The sequence below is a fragment of the Chiloscyllium punctatum genome, chromosome 1 (genome assembly GCF_047496795.1).
Source record: "Chiloscyllium punctatum isolate Juve2018m chromosome 1, sChiPun1.3, whole genome shotgun sequence".
In the NCBI taxonomy this organism is placed as follows: Eukaryota; Metazoa; Chordata; class Chondrichthyes; order Orectolobiformes; family Hemiscylliidae; genus Chiloscyllium; species Chiloscyllium punctatum.
In genome coordinates, this window is record NC_092739.1 from 33,700,448 (window position 1) to 33,718,909 (window position 18,462).

At 42.3% G+C, this 18,462-nt stretch overlaps 1 protein-coding gene and 1 non-coding gene across 3 annotated transcripts in view; one reads left to right on the forward strand and one right to left on the reverse strand.

The window, feature by feature from the left end:
- LOC140490881 (synaptopodin-2-like) overlaps positions 1–18,462 on the forward strand; it is a 130,173-nt gene that overhangs the window by 71,661 nt on the left and 40,050 nt on the right. Inside the window, exons 3-5 of one of the 2 annotated variants that reach the window (XM_072589159.1) lie at positions 6,033–6,856; positions 8,587–9,639; positions 10,588–10,769. In XM_072589159.1, coding sequence (XP_072445260.1) covers positions 6,033–6,856; positions 8,587–9,639; positions 10,588–10,769 — 2,059 coding nt within the window. Of the gene's footprint in view, positions 1–6,032; positions 6,857–8,586; positions 10,770–18,462 lie in introns of both variants that reach the window. The other variant, XM_072589150.1, reaches the window with a different exon arrangement.
- LOC140483088 (U7 small nuclear RNA) lies at positions 11,445–11,505 on the reverse strand. The gene has a single exon (XR_011961887.1). It is a non-coding gene; the product is annotated as a U7 small nuclear RNA (small nuclear RNA).

Sequence of the window (18,462 nt, forward strand, 5' to 3'; positions counted from 1 at the left end):
TGAACTGAGAAGAATGTAACTGTGAGAAAATCTAACCTGACCCAAGTGGACGTGTACTACCTGTAGGATTTCCCTGGGGTGGGCTACTTCGACGTGACCTTCAGGAGTGTGAAGAATTGTGAGCAGCTCCTGAAGGTCTTCAAGGAGAAGGAAGGGGAGCCTCTGTTCTCCATCTTGTCGGCGGTCCCATTGTGTGTGCTTCCTGCGCAGAGGAGTCGGGTGGTAACAATCCAGATATACAACCCCCATGTCCCAGAAGCAGATGTCCTGACCTTCTTGGGAAGATACGTCCAGGTCAAGGGAGAGAGCACTGATGTGGTCGATCCTTTCGGGATCTGGACCAGCAAACGACAGGTCAGGGTAACCCTGAGGGTCGATGCCAGTGGGAACGGCCTCCACCCACCCTCCAGCTTTGCCATCGGTGGAAGCAGAGGTTACCTGACACACGCAGGGCAGCTGAAGGTGTGCTGAACCTGCGGGAGGTCAGGCCACATGGCGGCGGATTGTAAGGTGACCGTCTGCCGAAACTGCAAGAGGGAAGGCCACCCGACCAAGGAATGTAAGGAGGCCAAGAACTGTAATCTGTGCAGAGAGGCGGGCCACATGTACAAGGCCTGCCCAAGGTGAGGAGCCGCCATCTACGCACAGATGGCCAGAGGTGGCAACACGAGCTGTGGATCGCCTAAGACCAGCAAGATACCACAAAACAGCACGGGAACGGTGTCTGGAGGCACCCAGAAGGAAGAGCAGGCTGTAGTGGAGCAGACGGCAGACAGCGGGGAGATGCAGCAACCAATCCACGCTCCTTCAAGACAGACGGAGAAAATGGAAGAGGAGGGATCAAAGGAGGCAGAGGATTGGATTACTGTCAAAAGCAGGAAGAGGAAATCTCTCCAGGCCCCCTAAGCGACCCAGCAAAGGGGGCAAACAACACCTACACGACAAGGATATAGGCAGCTCTTCCGACGGTGAGGATGGGCGCAAGGAGGGTCGTCACCAGAGGAAGAGACAGAGCGCCGTGGGGAAAAAGGAGGGCAGCAGCACCCAAACAGGAAAAGACGATCCCTCTGAGGGGATGGGTAAAGGCCTCCCCCCACCCGGTGAGAACCAGGAGGTACCCACCGTCCCACAGCTCCAGGTAACTGGGAGCAGCGGTGCTGTGACAGCCCCGCTGTCGGACAGAGAACCGGATGGTGCGGACCCTGGGCCCGGCCCGACCCGACCTGAAGATACCAGAGCGGGGAAATTACTCCAGCGTGGAGCCAGACAGCTACCTCAGCCCTGGGAGGATCCAGCAGTTTGCCGTCACCACGGGGATGCACACAGCTACCCCAGAGGGGCAAGACCAGCAGCAAATGGACAGTGTCAACCTCGTAAACTGTTAAAATGGGGTTAAAAATTGCCAGCATCAATGTGCGTAGCTTCAAATCGGCTACACGATGTGTTTCTACGATGGCCTTCCTGGCCAACGTTAAAGCCGACGTCCTGTTTCTGCAGGAGTGTGGGATACCGCACCTCAGCAGCTACAGGAGATGGTCGAGCTTGTGGGCCCATGGGCCGTCAGTTTGGTCGGGGGGCAACGATAGCCGAGCCTCCGGCCTGGGTATCCTGTTGTGAGGAGGCAACTTCACCATCTCCGAGGTTAAGGAGGTGGTGGGCGGGCGCCTCCTCGTCGCCGACGTCATGTACAGGAATTCTCCCCTGAGACTGATTAATGTGTACGCCCCAGTGGGTAAGAGTGAACAGTTGGCCGTCCTGCAACAGCTTCCACTGCTGCTGGCTACGTCCAGGCCGGTCATTCTGGCCGGAAATTATCATTGATGCCGATGGATGATCTGGCAGGGTGACAGTAAACGTCCAGAGCCCTGATGGACATGGAAAAGATGCCAAGCTGCACGACATCTTCAGCATCCCTGCAGATGGAGCGCAGCGTAGATACACCTGGTCACGGGCAGACGGGTCTATACGCTCAAGGATAGATGACCTGTTTGTGTCCCGAACGCTCTCGGTCAGATCCACCGACGTCAAGCCGGTGTTCTTCTCTGACCACTGCCTCCTGCTGGCCGACTGTCACCTACAGGACGAGCAGCGGGCTGGTAAGGGAACGTGGAAGCTGAACACAAAGCTGTTGACCCCGGGAAACATTGAGGAGCTCAAGAGGAACTACGCAGGTTGGAGAACCGTGAAGCCCCTCTTTGAATCCCCAGCGGACTGGTGGGAAACAGTAAAAGGGAACATCAAGAGGTTCTTCATCCTCAAAAGTGTTCAGGAGGCAAGAGAGAGGCGGGAAAACTGTCCCAGCTCCAGGAAAGTATGCAGAACCTGCTCCTGCTGCAGACGATGGGGGTCGATGTCACGGAGGACCTCAAGGAGGTGAAGGGCCAGCAAGCCTCGCTCTTTGCTTCGGAGGCCTCCAGGATAATCTTCTGGTCCAGGGTCCGCTCGGTGCTCACGTTTCTTCTTCCAGAAGGTGCACAAAGGGAGCTCCGTGCTCAGCAGCCTGAAGGAAGAAGATGGCTCGGTAACGTCATCTCAGGCTGACGTCATGAGGACCAGTAAATTCTTCTATGCCAGTCTGTATGACATGAAGCCAACTGACAGCGCGGCCTCCCAGTCATTCCTGTCCTCTATCACGGAGGTCTTAGATGACAGAACACGCGAGAGGCTGGACCAGCCACTATCTCTGGACGAGCTGATCAAGGCCCTCGAGTCCTTTGAAAAGAGTAAAACTCCCGGAAGCGACAGCTTACCGGTTGGGATCTATTCCGCTCTGTGGGACTTGATTGGCCAGGACCTGCTGGAGGTGTATGTCAGTATGCTTCGGGCAGGTACCATGAGTGAATCCATGAGGAAAGGCATCATCACCCACATCTACAAGCGGAAGGGGGAGAGGGCGGAAATTAGAAATTGGAGACCAATCTCACTGTTGAATGCGGATTACAAAATTCTGTCAAAGGAAATCGCCAATCGGTCAGGTCTGCCCTGGAATCGGTGATTCACCCCGACCAAACCTGTGCTGTACCGGGCAGGAAGATCGCTCAGAGTCTCGCACTCCTCAGGGATACGATCGCCTACGTGCAGGACAGAGGGTTGGACACCTGCCTGATCAGCCTGGACCAGGAGAAAGCCTTTGACAGGATATCACACAGGTATATGAGAGATGTTCTCTCCAAAATGGGCTTTGGGGAGGGAATCTGCAATTGGATCAGACTGCTCTGCACCAACATTGTCAGTGCAATCTCAATCAATGGGTGGGAATCAGATAGCTTCCCAGTCAGATCTGGAGTCAGGCAGGGCTGCCCTCTCTCTCCTGCCTTGTTTGTGTGCTGCATAGAACCGTTTGCTGAGTCCATCAGGAAGGATGCGAGCCTGAGAGGGGTGACTATTCCTGGCAGCGGGGGCCTGCAGGTTAAGGCCTCCCTGTACATGGATGACGTCGCCGTTTTCTGCTCTGAACCGCTGTCTGTGCGCATGTGCATATGTGACCAGTTCGAACGGGCCTCGGGGGCCAGGGTAAACCAAGGCAAGAGCGAGGTCATGCTCTTCGGCAACTGGGCCGACCAATCCTCGATCCCCTTCACCATCAGGACCGACCACCTGAAGATGCTGGGTATTTGGTTCGGGGGGGGCTGGGGCGTGCGCCAAGTCTTGGGAGGAGTGTATCAGCAAAGTGAGGCAGAAACTGGGCAGATGGAAGCTACGGTCGCTCTCCATCGCGGGAAAAAACCTGGTCATCAGGTGTGAGGCACTGTCATTGCTGTTATACATGGCACAGGTCTGGCCTATTCCCAGAACCTGTGCCGCTGCAGTTACCCAGGCCATCTTCCAATTTATATGGAGATAGACCGGGTCTGAAGGGACTTGATGTATAAAGATCTGGGCAACATTCCAAAGTCCAGGACTATGTGTTGAGGGACGCGCTGAAACTTGGGGCAGCTGCCGCCAAGGCGCGGTGGGGAAAGACCACCGTGTAACATCTGCCTGCCTAAGAAGAACAGGGGGCCCGCGCAGTCATTTGAGCTCTGCTGACGCCTCAGCTGAATATATGGATATATGATTGATAAACGTACAGACCTGTATATATGAACGATAAATTCTGATCTCTGTATACAAATGTTGACGTATGTATGCCATGACCAACTGTACAGACCATCAAATTATTTTATGAATAAAGTATATTTTTGAAATAAGCAAAAACAGATGCTGGCCATCTCCCACGAGAGAATAAAAAAATCTATTTGCAACTTTTGGATTATCCTATTAAAGTGTTAATTTGAGTCCTTTGCAGCAGAACGTTTATGCTCCTTCATCCTCCATTGGGCTGACACCTGAGCTCCCCTTGACCCCTGGCTGAAGGTTCCTCATGTCCGGTATCTCATGGGAAGATTCCCCAACTAATCCATTTGCCACATTATGGAGAAATCAGTATCTGATAATTGAGTGACAATACTATATCTTGATCATCCTTCTCTTCCCGGTGTTCTTGCACCAACTAGCCAGTTTTTTATTTCTTGAGAATGTGAAGAGAAAATTGGAAGAGGGGAGGATTATGGTGAGGGGAGGTTGGGAGAAACCAAGAATGATTACTCAATCTTCAGCAAGTCAGAAGAGAGTGTGAGGTGAAAGGAAAGCGTTATATGAGAATAAGGGTTAGGTATAAGGATTCTAAGACCACCAGAGTTTATAGCCCCACTTTTGGCCATAGCCACAATGATCAGTGGGGTTCAGGTACTGTAAGCAGATTCATTTCATCCCTTCCAGTTATTTTGAGTCCTGATTGAGTGGCACAGTGGCTCAGTGGTTAGCACTGCTGCCTCATAGCACCAGGGACCTGGGTTCAATTCAAGTCTCGGGCGACCGTCTGTGTGGAGTTTGCACATTCTCCCTGTGTCTGCGCGGGTTTCCTCCGGGTGCTCCGGTTTCCTCCCACAGTCCAAAGTTGTGCAGGTTAGGTGAATTGGCCATGCTAAATTGCCAGTGGTGCTAGATGCATTAGTCAGAGGGGTGTGGGTTACTCTTCAGAGGGTTGGTGTGGACTGGTTGGGCCAAAGGTTATACACTGTAGGGAATCTAATCTTTAAAAAAGTGAGTGATAAGAATGAGAATATGCTAATTTGAGTAGTATCTGAGGCTGGTTAGAACAGTATGGAATTTGAAAATGTATTCACTGATTTTGACCACTTATGTCAGATCATTGAACTTCTAGTTATACTGCATCCACTGCTTACTCCTGACATTGATCTCAGGGCTATCTGCTCCCACCACCTTTTGAATTTGTGATCACACAGTTGGAGAACATCTCTCCTACTTTCCATTTCTTCCACCCAGAACTTAGTGACGTTATCTTAAAAACCTTGGCTCCTGCTTTCTCTTGTCAGTGTTTCCCTGGCAGGGTTCTCTCAACCATTACTTCTAGTACCTGCTCCAACAGCAATATACCTTCCATTCAAAAAAAAACAAATTCGATCTGTGTATTGCCAGTAAGTTGTAAAATTGGATCCTGTGCTCTATAGGCAACAGTAAATGTAGAAATCTTTTAATTGATCAAGCAGCAGTGTGTTAGTTTGATTCCCCATTACATTGCATACCTGCAGGTTAATGACACATTGTGAACTCCACATTTTCACCATTGGATCTATTTCATAGGAACTTAGGTGCAGCAGATGGCAATCGTAAAATAAATGTAAGAATTCTAGACTGAGATGCCTGATGAATGACATTGACATTGAGAATACTAATCTCTAAGTAATGTGATAGATATAGGACAGACGTCAGAGGTAGTTTCTTTACTCAAAGAGTAGTAAGGGTATGGAATGCTTTGCCTGCAATGGTAGTAGATTCGCCAACTTTAAGTACATTTAAGTCGTCATTGGACAAGCATATGGACATACATGGAATAGTGTAGGTTAGATGGGCTTCAGATTGGTATGACAGGTCGGCGCAATATCGAGGGCCGAAGGGCCTGTGCTACGCTGTAAAGTTCTATGTTCTATGTTCTAATCATTTTGGGTTTTGATTTGCATTCCTTTCAGGCCTATCAGTGAGAAAGCTGATCAGCCAGAATATGAAGATTATGAAGGAACAAAGAGGCACGAAACAGTTGAAAGCAGGATGCAAGTTGGTGACAGTAAAACATCTTGCAAGCATGGCCTTCCTTTTGAACTTTACATCTCGGAGTCTCAGGATGAGGCTTACTATGGGGAGACAGAGAGTGACACAGATGTTATGGGCAAGAAAGAAGGAAACCAGAGACAGAACGTCTCTAGCTTGCTTTTGAAAGAATGTGCCACTTCTGGAGAATCCCGGCAGGACCCTAAATGGAAGGAGAAGAGAGGTGCCCAACATACGGCCATGGTGGAGCTCCAGTTGTCCCTGACTCAAGGAAAGCTTGGTGATCCAGAGACAACTGCTATTACCGTCATTGGGGCCGAAAAAATCCCTTCTGCAGCCAGAGAGCCAACCACACTGTATGAGAGTATCCAGAAAACTGAATCAGCAGCAACGGAAACTAATGGAAATGTTACAACCCAGACTACTATATCACACCAGAACAGGAGTGACAAAAAGGTCAAGCTGGTCGAAAGTGAGCTGCAAGGAACAGAAGCGGATTCATATCAGTCTCGGGTGGAGCTGTCTTTGGATTCCTCGGACAGAGAGCATAGTGGAAGGGAAGCCTCCACGTCTGAAGTCGGTAGTGCATGTGCTGACTCGTTGGCTGAAGACGGACAGTCAAAAACACGTAGCAACCCTCCTTTCTTGGTTGGGATTTCATCAGAGGGAACAGAGCCCGGATCAGAGGGGACACGCTCTGGGAAGGATTCTACAAGAACACACAAACACCGAGCTAGGCAAGCCAGTGAGTACAACTGCTCTTGTTAATTTACGCAAAAGGAAATGGTATGCTGTTAGTTTTATTTGTCGGTAAGGATATAACAGATCCAAGGAGACAGCGTACTAACGTGTTACTTGTAGCATTAAATAGCAACAGATTCGAGCTAAAAGGTTGCAGACTGATGATGCTTGCAGAACTGAGTTTGACGGACACAAGCAGTTGTAATTCTGGGAGTTATCTGATCCCCTGAAATGGCAAATCTTTGCTCCAGTAGAAAGTGAACTCAGAACCTTGCCTGTCTTGTATTCGGGTGGTCAACCTTTCATACTGTAAGCATATCAAGATTTTTTACCTAAATCAGTTTGGGTTGAATGCTGTTAACTGATTATTAAATTGTGTTTTCAGTGTTGCCTGCTGCAAGGGGACATAGACGGTATAAGAATTAATTTACATTTGAACGATTAATTTACTTTGCAACTACTTTATATTGGCCATTCAGTAAAACATCCAAAACTCATTGCATAGTAAGCACATGGGATAGGTAATCAAAGTATATTACACGTTTGACATTGCTTTGAATCTGGTAATTAATTATTCCATTTTTCTTGTGAATGTTTGAGTTTAAGAATTTTGGAGACCTTGAAGTAATTCTGATTAAGACTTGGTAAACTATTCAGGCTTCTGTGCAATGGTTAAAGAGTTAGAGCTGATGACCACAAATTATTTGCAACTTGACCTGGGGTTCCTCTTTAAAATTTCAAGGGATCTAAATATTACATGGGTTACTGAAATAACCAAATCATTTTTAGAGATTTTATGCATTTTATTTGAATGCAAACGCAGCAAGTGAAAACATAAGCCATCCAATTTCAATACTTGCTAAATATTCTCATTTCCCGAGTGTACAATATCAGTTGAAAGTACTTTTAGAACGGAGTTATATCAAGTATGACTGCTCAATACTAAATTCAAATATTTTATTGTGGATAATTTTAAAAGCAAGTGCTTCCCTTATAAGTGTTTCCTTTGAATACAAATGGGAACACTTAAGTATATGCATTCTACTATATCATGGTAGTTTATACAATTTATAACTAATACCAATATGTTTGAATCAACTGTGGTTATTTATATAATTAACTCTGTAAAGTCACTCCTATATATGTAGTTATCTATTGTCTGTGCTTTAAAAGTAAATACTTTTATACAGGCCATAATGTTTAAATGAAGGTCCAGCGCTCTGAAAACTAATGCTTCCAAATAAATCTGTTGGACTATAACCTGGTGTTGTATGATTTTTAAAGTTTAAAAATACAGATTTAAAAACATTTATATAAATTCATACAATATAAATCTATTGACAGTTTTAAATGCTTATTCCTTTTCAAACATTATTACACCCACAAGAGAAAAAAAGTTCAAATATGTATGTAATTGTATAAAGTACTTACATTTTTAAAAATTTATAGCTCATATTTTTATCGCATTTCTGTAAAATCTTTAAAAGTAAGCACATTTTTATAATGCTGTAGTATAATTTGAAAACACTAGTTTCAATTCAGTGGAAGAACGATTCATGTTGATGAGTTTACTCAAACATATTCTTATGAATTTATCTTAAGTAAGTAGATTATTATCTAGAAATTGTCTGTTTCACTTACAATTTTAAGTTTTCAGTAATGATATTGAATAAAAGATCTATTGACATATTGTGTGCATTTTTTAAAATCTTGAGTTTGATGTGCTCCCTACAGAAATTCGACGGAGTGAAAGTCTGTCAGAAAAACAGGTTAAAGAAGCCAAGTCAAAGTGTAAAAGCATTGCCTTGCTCCTGACAGCAACTCCTACCCCCAGCTCCAAGGGGGCGTTAATGTTTAAGAAGCGTCGCCAGAGGGCAAAAAAGTATACTTTAGTCAGCTACGGCACTGGGGAGTTTGATCCTGACGACGATCAAGAAGACTCCATAGAATTCGCTCTGGTACCAACCAGCGACTCAGATCTTGACGAGGACTTTTGTGCTGATGTCAACTCAGCTCAGGTTGTGACGTTTGACTGGGACACAGGTTTAGTGGAAGTTGAAAAGAAGGAGAAGACAGAGGACGAAATGCAGAGATTACCAGAGAGCAAGGGCAAAGGTGCGTTGTTGTTTGCCAAGAGGAGGCAAAGGATTGATCAATTCACAGCTGAGCAAGAGGAAATGAGGAGAACAGGAGCGAATGAAACTGTCTCCACTCACACTGTAGAGACTGAAAATCTTTACCAAACAACAAAAAGCGGTTTACATGATTCATCAAACACAATACAAAATCACGCCACTGAAAATTATATTGATGTAAGTAAGTTGCATGGAACGGAAAATGTACAAGGAGGGAAAGGGAGATCTGAAATGGTGATCCAGAACTCAAAGTCTGCTGAAACCAATAGAGCAGGTGCAATGAACAGAACAGCGATACCATTTCCTGGTGTGCAAAATCGAGCTGCAGCTCCCTTCTCTCCTACAAGAAATGTGGCGAATTCCTTGTCAAATGTACCTCCCCCCCCACCCTATTCTTCCATTAGTCCACCACCTGACAATATCCATCGCATTGCATCTCCTCCTTTGGCATCCGTGGCTCAACCAGCCAAATGGTCACCAATGGGAATTGCAGGAGAGCAGATAGCCTCCAGAGATGAGAGAATCTGTGTACCAGCAATAAAAACTGGCATTTTACAAGATGCAAGAAAACGGAACACTACAAAACCCATGTTTACATTTGTTGACCGTCCTAAGGTAGCTCCAAATCCAGAACTCCTGTCAATGGTCAAAGGTAAGACAGACCGACGTAGAGGAGTAGATCAGCCTGGTGGAGGTTTTGAGTCAGGACCTGAAGAAGATTACCTTAGTTTAGGTGCAGAAGCATCAAATTTTTTACAGACACCAGCAGTAAAGCAGAAGAAACCACCTCCAGTTGCACCAAAGCCATTTGTTAAGAGCCCTCCTACTGGGCCAAACCCAACATTACCTCCGTTATCACCTACAGAAGTCACCAGTGCTCAAGCTCCAATCCATTCTTCTAAGAGCGCTAAGCAGATGCCTGTAAAATTGCATTCAGTTCAACCTGTTAATACATGGTACCAGCCCCACGGTTCTGCTAACCAGTTTGTATCTTCAACTGGACCCCAATCAGTAACATCAACACATTCATATCCTTCAAAAATGCCACCCACAACTCCCATAGCAAATTCTGCAACTGCTGGAGGTATGGGTCCAGCCTATGAGATGCCAGCTTTGAAAGGTAAAGGAGCACAGTTATTTGCAAGGAGACAATCCCGCATGGAGAAATATGTAGTAGATTCATCAACAGTCAAAGCCAGACAAGCACGGTCATCATCCCCCACCCCTTCCATGCCAGCATCTTGGAAGTATTCATCTAATATAAGAGCACCTCCCCCTTTGGCTTACAATCCTATTCATTCTCCATCTTATCCTCCTGGCATTTTGAAAGCGCAAGCACAATCTGCATCTTCATCTAAGCCAAATAAAGGTGCCAAAGGTAAAGGCACTAAAAAACCTCTCAATGCTTTGGATGTCATGAAGCATCAACCATATCAGCTTAATTCATCTTTATTCACTTTTTCATCCACTCCTGATGCTAAGACACCTCTGTCCACAAGCTCATCACTTTCTAAGCAGTCTATAAAGTCTGATCCTGTCCCACTTCAACCAGTTAATGCTACATATCCTATTTCTAAGAGTGTCTCATCTGTGTCAACAGGACCATCTTTCAATCAAGCTAATACAGCTACTGCTGATGAGGAGCATATCTATTCTTCTGGAAAGAATGCCTTTGTACCCCCAAGTTATGCATCATATCCAAAGCAAGAATCAAGTGCTTTGTCGGTTGCCATGGCACCAAGACCAAAGTTTTCAGCAAAGAAAGTGGGCGTTACAGCACAGGTGTGGAAACCCTCTACCATTGTGGAATAATGTAATTAATGAAAGACAGCAATATTTTTTGCTTGTGCTCTTTATATTTAATTTTGCTATGATGTAGAACTGGAATTATTAGCAGTTTAAAAGTACACTATTTTCTACACCCCTCTCCAGTAGATCTTTTAATAACCTTTATTGAAATTCCTACTGTTTTGGGAGTCTGAACCATCAACCATTTAAACGTACTTCCTTTCCTTTAAATAGAGCATAAGTCATCTCTACTCACCTCTTTTTATATAAAAAGTTACTTGGAAGAGAGGAGGTGAGCAGAAAAATACTAATAATTCCAGAAGTATATTGCCTCGAAAAATATGACATAAGAGATTGATGACTGTATTAAGTTTCCTCACAATAGGTCTTGGGTAAATCTGTGCTAACTCAATGAAAATTTTCAGGTTCTCATCAACTCAAGATAAAGGATAACTAGAGAAGATTGTATAGGAGCTAAAGTACTTTTACTACAATCCAATGGAAAATGTGAATCAATTCTGATGCAAGAACTTTTTACTTTCGATACGTTGTCGAATTTACGAGTCATGTTTCCCTTGTTCATTAGGGAAAAAAGGAATCTGGCAAAGAAGGCATTGTTTGATGATGAGATATAAGTACAAGGCTTCTGTCTTCTGTCTCTTCAAACGTTGGGGCTCCCACTGCATCAGCAGGAACCTGCTAGACAAATACCAAAGGGGATATAAATCAGAGCCAGAAAACCAATTTCAGATGCAATTATTGTCAAGTAAATGCACAGTGTGTAAGGGTTCAACATGTTCTGCCTAATATAAATCTGAAGATTAGGATAACATATAAAGTATGTCTTACCACTGTCAACAGTGCTTTAACACATCAGTTGTGGTTAAGTGGTTAATACTGTTACCTCACAGTCAGAAAATTGTGGATTTAAATCCCTCAAGAGCCACAAAAACCTACACTGATGATGTAGGGCAAGAGCAGTAATAAGACAGTGCTGCATAGTTGGAGGTGTCCTTTTTGAATGAAGTACCAAACTGAGGCCTCATCTGCCACCTGAAGTCAATTTCAGATATCACTTGATACCATTTCGTAGAAGAGCAGGGGAATTATACAGATTTCCTGGCTAATATTTATCCATCAATAACCATCATTAAAATAGATTACTTATTCGTTACCACTGCTGCTGGTGGGAACTTCCTGTGTGCATTATGGCTGTTGTGCTTTCTAGATTACAACAGTGACTGCAATTCAGAAGTTCTTTGTTGGCTGTAAGGTGTTCTGCGATGCCCTGAGATTATGAAAGACACTATATAAATGCAAGTCTTTACTAGGTTAATTAATTCACTTCGCTTTTTCTGTTCTAAGACATTTTTGTGGTTTTAATATGTTTTTACTATCTTATTTGTTGTATTTTAGCTGTTTCACTTCTGCTGCCTATTGCAACTTTTGAACAAAAGGTTACAGTATCATTCAACTAAAAAGTAACCCAAATTTTGTTCTATCCTTCCTTCTGCTAAGGAAAAGCATTACACATTTTGGCTTTGATTCCATAAAAAAATGTACAAATTTAATTAGTTACACAAAATTTTCTTGACGTTGGATGTTACTGATAGCCTCTGCAACTTCTGGCTGTCTTTATTTTCTCATTGTAATTTCTTCCTGTCATGTACTTGCTGTATTCTTCTTCACTGTACTATTAAAGTCCCTGCTTTGAGTTTACAAACTTATTTACTTTCAATTCTATTCTTTCCCCTTGTGAAATAAGCTTTGGTTTTATGCAGGAACAGAGTGTTACAGGAAGCAAATATGCAATAGCAGCAAGTGCCAGGTCAACATTATGATCTCTAAACAGAATTTTATAAATAAACCCAAGGCTGATGTAGAGGCTGCAATAGGAATTGTAAACCGGTAGAGCCTTTGCCTGCTGCAGCACATCCTATCAGTCTGACAACATGCTCCCCTAATAGTGAATTGGCAGCAGAGCCAGATAATGATAGTAGGTGACAGCTGGGTCCTGTCAAAGTCAGTCAAAAAATTGTGTTGAGTGACTTTTAACAACAGATAACTGTGTGTAGTGAAATAAAAAAAAGGAACCATTTAAAAATGACTAAAAAAAATCCCAAAAAGAAGAGTAATTAACCACATCTCATCTTAACATTTTCCAACAAAATAGATCATTGCATTATTTGAAAAGATTTTAGATCAACTATTTAACAGCTACTTATTAAGTATTCAAGAGAGTCTTTCACAGCACTTACATTCACTGTGATTTCCTGGTATTAAATATATCAGACAGAATGAAAGAAAGATCTGCATGATTTTCTCATGTAAACTTTTCAAGAATAATTTTCCTTTTGACTTTTGAAAATAATGCATTGAATACTTTATTTTAATTATTTTTCTAAGTGAATGAAGCAGTATGATCAATATGACATAAGAACACAGTACGGCAACAGTTAGTTGCGTTGATCCTGTTGCTGTCTCCCAACCTGGTTTTGTTTGCTAAGAACAGTATGAAGTATATTTTATTGAGGCTGAAAGGCTGATTTACTAAGCATCAAGGCAAAAGACACTCATCCATACATCTGGGTTGATTAATATGATTTCAGTGAAGCACAACCCTTATTTTTGTTCTTCCTATCCTGAAATCCGGGGCTAATAAGATTAAATAGCAATTTAAAATGTACATGTTAAAATGTACAAATTGAAGTAGATCCCTCACTTTTTTCTAAAATGGTACATTTTATAAAAGGAGAATAGCTGTGCTCATTTGTCTTCCCAGCATCTTCTTACCTATCCCTGCTCTTCAGACAGAATAAGGGCCAGAAAAGCTGCATGTTTGGTCCTTGGCCTTTACTAAGTTAGAAAGCACTGTCAGCTGCAGTTAAAGCAGAACACACCAAAATAGCTTGTGCTGACAGAACCTGATGGCTTTGCTTTCAATGGGATCATAAATCTCTTTCCCAAGCCCATATACCTTTGTGAAGTAATATAATTGACAAGAAATCAGGCAGGAAAGGAATTACTACATTACTGACAGAGATCTGAAAAGGAATTTTCATTCTAAGTAGTTACTAATCTTTACATCTACATTTGTGCAGCTGCCTTTTGTATATTTTGTTGTATGGTTTATATCAGAATTTCCAGGTATTGTTAAAAAAAAACACATAGAACATGATGAATTGTGAAGTGATTTGTCAGGATAGTGCTTTCAGATAAATTGTCCTGTAACAATTTGTTCAATTTACTCAGTACAGCTTTATGGACTATTTTCTATCTCTTGTGATTCTACTTCATTTTCTTATTTCATTTCCCTCATGTTTTATTTTTTGCTTTCAATTCTGCATCTTGGAGTCTAGTTTTGAGTTATATTCTAAACCATCTGATGTCCGAAGTGTGGTGCTGGAAAGCACAGCAGGTCAGGCAGCATCCGAGGAGCAGGAGAATCAAGGTTTCGAGCTTGTGCCCAAAACACGATTTTCCTATTCCTTGGATACTGCCTGACCTGCTGTGCTTTTCCAGCACTATATTCAACTCTGATCTACAGCATCTTGCTCCTTCTGAACCATCTGATGTCTGTTTCCTTCCACTGAATACCCCTGTGCCTATTCATGTTAAATAAGACAGAATATTGTGATACTTAAACAGATCTGAAGCACCTATTCAGCCATGATGTGTTGCATGCTGCTGTGACATTCATCCAATGAGTAACATGAACTCTATAATACCAGGATTATTCTGAAACTAGAGGCACTCTCGGGACACATTATATTGAATATCTCAATATTTCAAAGGTTATCATGTTACATTTACTTAAGTTTCATGTGTTTACCAATGGGGAAACACTTTATGGATTTTCATTTTCAATGTAAACTGTGACTTGCAATGTAACTTACAATGTGAGCCTATGCATTGGAATACGATGGCCTTATTTCCACAAAATTCAATTAAAAACGATTAATCACTGGGGGTAATTTGGACTTTGTGATTGTATAAAATTGGGGTCGGAAGATCGGCAGTCCATTTTGTAGCCCTTTTGATTAATTCCTTTTAAATTAATGAAAACCAGAAGCGATGTAAGACTGTTTGCTGACTCACTATCCCCAATTTTACACTATTTGTCAATTGAGTACTTCTAATCATTAATCATTAAGTAATATTTTGAAGAATGTTCCCAGTGATACTCCAGGACATAAACCTAAAGCAGGGAGGAAAAGTAGAAGATTTGTCCGAGTTGTAGCCTTGTTTTTCTCCAATGAACTTTAACCCCTCAGTTTTCTTCAGTGGTATTCAATTCGTACGATATGCAGTTATTACTAAAACTTAAAACGTCAAAAAATTGGAATTACCACAATTTACCAAAATAGCCTGTGCAGACAGTACCTGACAGCTTTTGCTTTCAACAGGAGCATAAATCTCCTCCCTATGCCCATATAACTTTGTGAAGGAATATAATTGATGAGAAATTGAGCAGGGGAAAAAAACACTACATTAATGATAGGGATCTGACAAGGAATTTCATGTTAAGTAGTTACCAGTCTTCACATTGACATTTGTTCAAAGCCTTTTGTATATTTTGCTTGATGGCTTAATTGCCATTTCTGAGGGTCTTTCCTCTCATAACACTCATAAACTGACTCTTGGCATTTCCCACAATCAATTGATGAACTAAATATTTTTAGATACAAAGTGATTACTGAGTAAAAAAAAGTTCAGTCTTTGAAGATATGTAACCCAGGTCATTCTGCTATAACGTGTGTTTCGTTAACGCGATTGACAAATTGGGGACGCTGTTTCTAAAGCACCAACTTTAAAACGTATGTTGGCTGAAATGCGATTACATTACCAACATTTTATGCACTGTTTCTAAAGCATGATTTTTCTATAATGTAGAGTTGCACAAGAATGCAACCCTTGTGTTATAGAAGAACCACCTGTAGACGGAATAGTCCTCTCAAGGGGAAACTTAGTCTCAGCAAATACCTGCCAAGTCCCCTCCGGATTTTACATGTCACATACTTCTCAATATGGTATGGGCTGAACCAGCTTAACTTTACTCATAAAATAATCCTTTCATTCGAGGAATCAGTCAGTTGAACCTACTCTGAACAGATTTTAATGCAACTATATTTATTCTTAACTCAGGGGACTAAAACCATATACAGGTCTCCAGATGTACTCTCACTCAGGCCACATACAATTATAGCAACACTCTCTGACTTCTAAACTCCATTTCCTTGCAATAAACATCAATATTCCACTTATCCTCCTAATCGTTTACTTTAACTGCATGCAAACCAAATGTGACTCATATGCAAGGACACCCAGATCCCTCGGTAGTTCCGGATTCTGGAGTCTGTCACCAATTATAATAACATACTGCTTTCTTATTTTTCTTACCAAAGCGGACATGTTCACAAGTTCCCACATTATACACCATCAGGCAAATATTTGCCCACTCATTTAACCTACTCCATTTATAGGTTCTTTATGTCCTCTTGACAAGTTAGTTTTCCATTTCTCTTGTGTCATCAGTAAATTTAGCTACCATACATTTAGACCCTTCCTCTAAATTATTAATACAGGTCATAAATAGTTGAGGCTTTCACACTGATCTATGTGGCACCGCATTGCTTATAGTTTGCTAACTTTAAAATAACCCATTTGTCTCTACTCTGTTTCCTGTTAGTCAACCAGTTATCGGCCTGTGACCAGTGAAGTGACACAAGGATCAGTGCTGGGTCCTCTACTTTTTGTCATTTACATAAATGATTTGGATGCGAGCATAAGAGGTACAGTTATTAAGTTTGCAGATGACACCAAAATTGGAGGTGTAATGAACAGCAAAGAAGGTTACCTCAAATTACAACAGGATCTTGACCAGATGGGCCAATGGGCTGAGAAGTGGCAGATGGAGTTTAATTCAGATAAATGCGAGGTGCTGCATTTTGGGAAAGCAAATCTTAGCAGGACTTATACACTTAATGGTAAGGTCCTAGGGAGTGTTGCAGAACAAAGAGACCTTGGAGTGCAGGTTCATAGCTCCTTGAAAGTGGAGTCACAGGTAGATAGGATAGTGAAGAAGGCGTTTGGTATGCTTTCGTTTATTGGTCAGAGTATTGAGTACAGGAGTTGGGAGGTCATGTTGCAGCTGTACAGGATTTTGGTTAGGCCACTGTTGGAATATTGCATTCAATTCTGGTCTCCTTCTTATCGGAAAGATGTGAAACTTGAAAGGGTTCAGAAAAGATTTACAAGGATGTTGCCAGGGTTGGAGAGTTTGAGCTATAGGGAAGAGGCTTAACAGGCTAGGGCTGTTTTCCCTGGAGTGTCGGAAGCTGAGGGGTGGCCTTATAGAGGTTTACAAAATTATGAGGGGCATGAAAAGGGTAAATAGAGTCTTTTCCCTGGGGTGGGGGAATCCAGAACTAGAGGGCATAGGTTTAGGGTGAGAGGGGAAAGATATATAAGAGACCTAAGGGTCAACCTTTTGACACAGAGGGTGGTACGTGTATGGAATGAGCTCCGAGAGGAAGTGGTGGAGGCTGGTACAATTGCAACATTTAAGAGGCATTTGGATGGGTATATGAGTAGAAAGGGATATGGGCCAGATGTTGGCAGGTGGGACTAGATTAGGTTGGGATATCTGGTCGGCGTGGAAGAGTTGGACCGAAGGGTCTGTTTCCATGCTGTACATCTCTATGACTCGAAAGATGCTAATATGTTTCCACCTACATCATGAACTCTTGTTTTGTAAAATAGTGGCAGACATGTATGGAGATATTCAATTCCAACTATCTAAAATATATTCAAGAGACAAAGAAATATTGGAAGGGGGCAAAAATCATCAATTGCTAAGCAAGAACGTAAAAGATAACAAAGGCAAAAGCTAAAGCATACCATATTGCGAAGGTCAGTGGCAGCCTGGAGGATTGAGAATCTTCTAAAAGACCAACAAAGGTTTGTTAAAAGAATAACAAAAAGGGCAATAGTAAATCATGAAAGAAAACGTTTGCAAAATATGAAATAAATAGCAAAACTTCTATATGAAAAAGAAAGTTACAAAAGTGAATGTTGTTCCCTTAGAGAACGTGAATGGGGAGTTAATAATGAGAAACACAGAAATGACAGAGACACTATTTTCCTTAAGTTTTTATGGTGGAGGACACGGAAACCATCCCAGTAGAATCACTTAATGCAGAGGTTACAGAAAAGGAAAAACATAACAATCACTATGACTTGGGAAAAAGTACTGAGCAAAATATTGGGATTAAAGGTGGACACATTGCCAGGGCCTGGTGGTCTGCATCCTAAGGTAGCAATAGAAATAGTAGTTGCATTAAATATAATATTCCAAAATTCTCCAAATCATAGAAATGTTCCAGTGGTATGTAAAATGCTGATATAGCATCCATATCCAAAAACAAACAGGGTAATAGGAAGTAGGAAACTATTGACCAATCATTTTAATGTCTGTCAACAGAAACTGTTGGAATACATTATTAAAGGAATAGTAACACGACATTTGAAAAGGCAAAACGCAATCTATCAGAGTCAGTATGGTTTTATGAAGAGAAAACTGTGTTTGACTACTTTGTTAGAGTGGTTCAAAGATATGTCAACCAAAGTGAGTAATAGTGCTACTGTAAGTGCAGAATATCTGGACTTTCAGAGGCAAAGGATAAGA